General features: G+C 36.4%; 1 protein-coding gene across 1 annotated transcript; it reads right to left on the bottom strand.

Moving 5' to 3' along the window:
* Nucleotides 1–2,405: 2,405 nt before the first annotated feature.
* On the bottom strand, nucleotides 2,406–4,047 carry LOC7477398 (non-classical arabinogalactan protein 31). The gene is made up of 2 exons (XM_002305755.4): nucleotides 3,566–4,047; nucleotides 2,406–2,885 (listed from the first exon to the last, which is right to left on the bottom strand). Exons 1-2 carry the CDS (start codon nucleotides 3,963–3,965, stop codon nucleotides 2,581–2,583), a joined length of 705 nt encoding a protein of 234 aa, XP_002305791.2. The 5' UTR covers nucleotides 3,966–4,047; the 3' UTR covers nucleotides 2,406–2,580.
* Between the last annotated feature and the right edge of the window lie 365 nt (nucleotides 4,048–4,412).

The raw sequence follows: 4,412 nt of genomic DNA, 5'->3' as shown, positions 1-4,412 counted from the left end.
TTCATATCAAGTTAATTGAAACAAATAATTAAATTTAATTTTAAATGAATTTAATATAAAATGATTAAATTAAAGAAAAAGTTAAGGGAAAAAAAGGAAGTATTGTGCAAATTTACAGTCCTTTCTCTCTTGGTCTGTAGTGATACATGGAGGCTTTTTAGGTTTTTTCTTACGAGGGGAATAAAAGGATGAGCTCACCTCAATATTTTTTTTAAAAAAAAAACCTGCTAGTAACAATGAAACACTTAGGTACTTAACAAATTTATTTGTCATAATTATAATTATAATTATACTTATAGTTATGATGTTATAGTTCCGAGTTATTTTCATAACCACAATTATTATATATGTTCAGAGACGCTATTAGAGCTGACTTGTTTGCAATTTCCTTGACTCGCCAGTTGAAACCATGCTCATCCCTTATTTTCTCTTTCGTTCTTCAATGCCAATTTGCGAATCTGAACTCGCACTTTGTTCCGCCAGCTTGATTTTATCCTACCAAGCAACCAATGCAAAGCCAACTTTAGGCATTAAATATCTTGAAGTTTTCATAGATATCTAAGCAAGCATTAACCAAGCCTTCATAACTTAGTAACAAAGCTTTAGGAAAAAGTTTTGTTAAAAATGAGAAAAGAAAAGGGATGTAAATATGTTTCAAAAGGTGAGGACACCAATAATTGCCCTAAGCGCTCGTCGCTTCTCGGGCACCGCGTGCAACAAAAGAGTTCATGCTCTGATATTTGCTTATATTACTTGGAAACAGGTTTTTATGCCGACAATTGAGTGATTTGACCAAAGGGCATGTAATGCTTCTCGGGCAGCCGCGGGCACCAAAGAATTCATATTTGCTGATATTACCGTTCGAGTGATTTGACATTCTCCAGCATCAATTTGTTGAATGAATTATGAAGATCGAAATGTGATGGCAATAATTGCCTCTCTTTTAACTTATTGTCTCGACGGACTGTTTGTGTTTGAACAAGGTTTGATGGTTTGAAAGTAAGCTATATGTCTTCTCAAAGCGATTTCTTTTTTCTTATCGAATATGCTCAAGTGGTCTAATCATGCATTCTTGTTGCTTATGGATCGAGAAAGGTCTCTCGTTAAGCAAAATATAGAAACCATGACCTTCGAGCTTTGGTGCCATTCAGTTTGTAACCCGAGTGTTGGGGCGGAGACAAAAGAAAAGGGGTATCCTAGAATCATCGTCTGCGTTTTTTTAACAAGGCAAAAATGCATGTCCGGTCAATATATAAGATTTAAAATCCAATGTTCAATAATAAGAGATGTTATGATGGGGCATAAGGAAAATAAAAAAAAAAGGTTACCGGATTTACCGGGCTCTTTTTTAATATACTCGATATTATTAAAAAAATTGATAAAACAATTATAATCATTATGAAAGATAATCAAATAATGTCATAATTAATTAATAATTTTATTTAGATTAATCAAACTTTAAATTACCTTAACCCCAATTAACATCAAACAAAATTAATATTTAAAAATATAATTATGATTAAATTATATTATTTTGTAGATATTTTGTTATTTTCTTAAAATTCTTAACAAAATTTGTTAAAATGATAAAATAACCTGCATTTTTGTTGAAAATATAAATATAGATCTACTTCTTCGTTATCCGTGATGGAATTTTGGTGGGCCATTTTGGTGCAAAAACCCATGCTGATTTAATCTAAACCATTGTTTATCGAGGGAGGCTCACTCACTTTGATTATTGGACCTTCAAACAGCATACAACAATTCACAAGACCCATTGGTCATGTAAAAAAAAAGGTTGAAAGCTAAAAACAAAACAAAAAGAATCCGATGGAAGGGCAGCCACATCCCAAGTTGATCGGCATTCTTTGGAGGTTGTGCCGAAAAAGAAATTATTGTACTCACCCTTACTGGGAATTTTTCGGCGATTTGAAGTAACTATACTGCGGTGACCTTGTTACTTAATAATTTGGGTAAAAACACATTTTTTTCAAAAGAAATAGTTGTTTTTATGTAAAACTTTCTTGTTCTTTTTCTTCAGAATAAGTTTTCTGCGACTAGGCAGCTACCCTTTTGTTGGATGACATGCTGCAAATTACAGGCCAGAATATGAATGAATTCTCCAACATGTAAAGGAAAAAAAAAGGTCGAATCACTAGAAAAATCATTTGAAGCATTTGACGTGAATTGATCGTTTTCCTTGTACAGAACCAACTTTATAAACTCAGTAGCAGCCTCGCAGCCAAGGGCGGCCGGCCAAATGCCCACTTCTTGAAACTTGTCTACCATATCATAAAGATATTTTTTGAATAACTCGAATGGAATAGATTATCTTGCTTTTTGGACGAGCGGTGGTATTTATTGCCCAAGTAATAATTTATGGTCCAAGAGTCTGACACCCAAAATAAAAGGCAAATGCTTATTTATAATCTATGGATACTATAAATTATTCTCTCAAACGGCACGCTGAAGTAATTAATTAAGAAACTGCCATTACATAGCCCAAAAGAAACTCTAATTAAAGTGGCGACACGCAATGCTAGAAACCAGTAGGCAGCAACCAATACAAACTTTGGGGGATTAACGAGGGCATTTGGACTCGAAAGCAAAAGGGCCAACACTGAAGAGAGCAAATTCACGCTTCTTTTCATCAACAAAAGGCTTCTTCTCAGGCCTCAACATGGCGCCGGTCAGTCCACCATGGAGATTAGTTATCTTGCTGCAAGCAGTACTTGGTGCTGAGACTAGCCACACCTTGCACTTGTGAACTCCATAGTTGGTGATGGTCCCGGGCGCTTTGATGAGGAAGTAACCATTCTTGTCGGTTGTAGTCTTCACGTCTTGTGGCTTCATGGTATTATTGCACTGTAGTTTTACAGTAGCACCTGCACATGATAATCAATGCTTACTCACTTATTGGACAAAAAATAATAACAATTACTTTTCTTCCCTCTCCCCTCCTCCCTTTTAGGTCTCTACCCAATAGGATACCCATACACAACGTTAGAGGCATTTGATGCTTACTTTTGTACCTAGAGTAAAGAGCTAGTCCTTGGAATAAATAAAGCTGCTTCAGCCCATAACTTTATTATCCAATAGATGTTACATGCACTCATAAAAAGAGTAGGGACCTCGTCTCTCTATCTGTCCATAAATTCAAAACTTGAATAAAATAGATAACGGATATGTCCATGTCGCAGAGAGAGCAGGAGAGCTGACACAATGCGTATGAACATGTACGGCAATAATAACTTGTCCTTATTTTTGTACAAGTAAAATAGTCGAACGGAGGACAACACATACTCTTACGCATGCCCACGCACAAGACATAATCTTTCAAGATAAGACACAAAAAAGAAGCAACATTTCCATAAAATAAACGAGCTAGCTAGCTCATGTTATTTTTTTGGCCTGTAGGAGGAAGCTATAGTTATGCTTGAACATGCAAAACGGTATAGTTGCTTGAATGTCATTTCTTAAGAATATTGTTAGATTAACTCATTACTGTTTTTTTAGAAAAGAGATAAACTTAAGCCAGAGGGATTAGGAAGTTTGAACAAGTTACCAAGAACTGGTTTTGCTCCCAAGAGGGTATCAACCCCAGAATAGTTGCAAGATTTGCAGTAAACAACACCTTGAACTGCTACGAGCTTTCTTGGGAAGTGAGTGGGTACTGGTGGGGGAATGTGAGGCTTTGGTGGGTGCACTGGTGCATGTGCTGGAGTGTGAACAGGTGCAGGAGCTGGTGCGTGACCATGATGGTGGTGGTGGTGGTGTGGGGTTGGTGCTTGGCTAGGTGCATGACTCGGTGGCGCACTCACTGGTGCTGCTGTTGGGTGGTGGTGGTAGGAGCCCCGGTGATGGGGTGCCTCAGCTGGCAGTGACTCAGCTTTTTCACTAAAAACAGTGAAGCATAGCAATGAAAGGAGGAATGGCACAAGTGCTTTAGCTATAACAAAACCCATCTCTTTCTATTTTTGGACCTCTCTGAGAAACCGAGAGAGAGAGATTGTGAGAGAGAGAGAGAGAGATGTGGAGATATGCTTCCAAGGGAGGGATTTTATAGACCAAGTGACTGTTCGGACGTAGAAAATATATTAAAGTAATTAATTTTTTTATTTTTTAAAATTTATTTTTCTAATGATTTAAAAATATAAAAAATACTTAAAATTAAAAAACATTTTAATTTTTTTTAAAAAAATACAGTTGTAACACAATTACAAACACCTCCTAGCAAGCCGTGATTTGCTGATAAAAATCTATCTCCTCTCCCCCTCTCTCTCTTAACACTAGTGGGGTAAATCTGCTCGAGAAGTAAGTTCTAGACTGTTGTATACAGGGAGGGATGCATCTAGGCTCATTTATTAAAAAAAAAGTTTGGTGTGTAATATTTGCATTTTAGGAGTAGACTT

The sequence above is a fragment of the Populus trichocarpa genome, chromosome 4 (genome assembly GCF_000002775.5).
Source record: "Populus trichocarpa isolate Nisqually-1 chromosome 4, P.trichocarpa_v4.1, whole genome shotgun sequence".
NCBI classification, from domain to species: domain Eukaryota; kingdom Viridiplantae; phylum Streptophyta; class Magnoliopsida; order Malpighiales; family Salicaceae; genus Populus; species Populus trichocarpa.
This window is presented reverse-complemented; position numbering and strand designations above follow the sequence as displayed.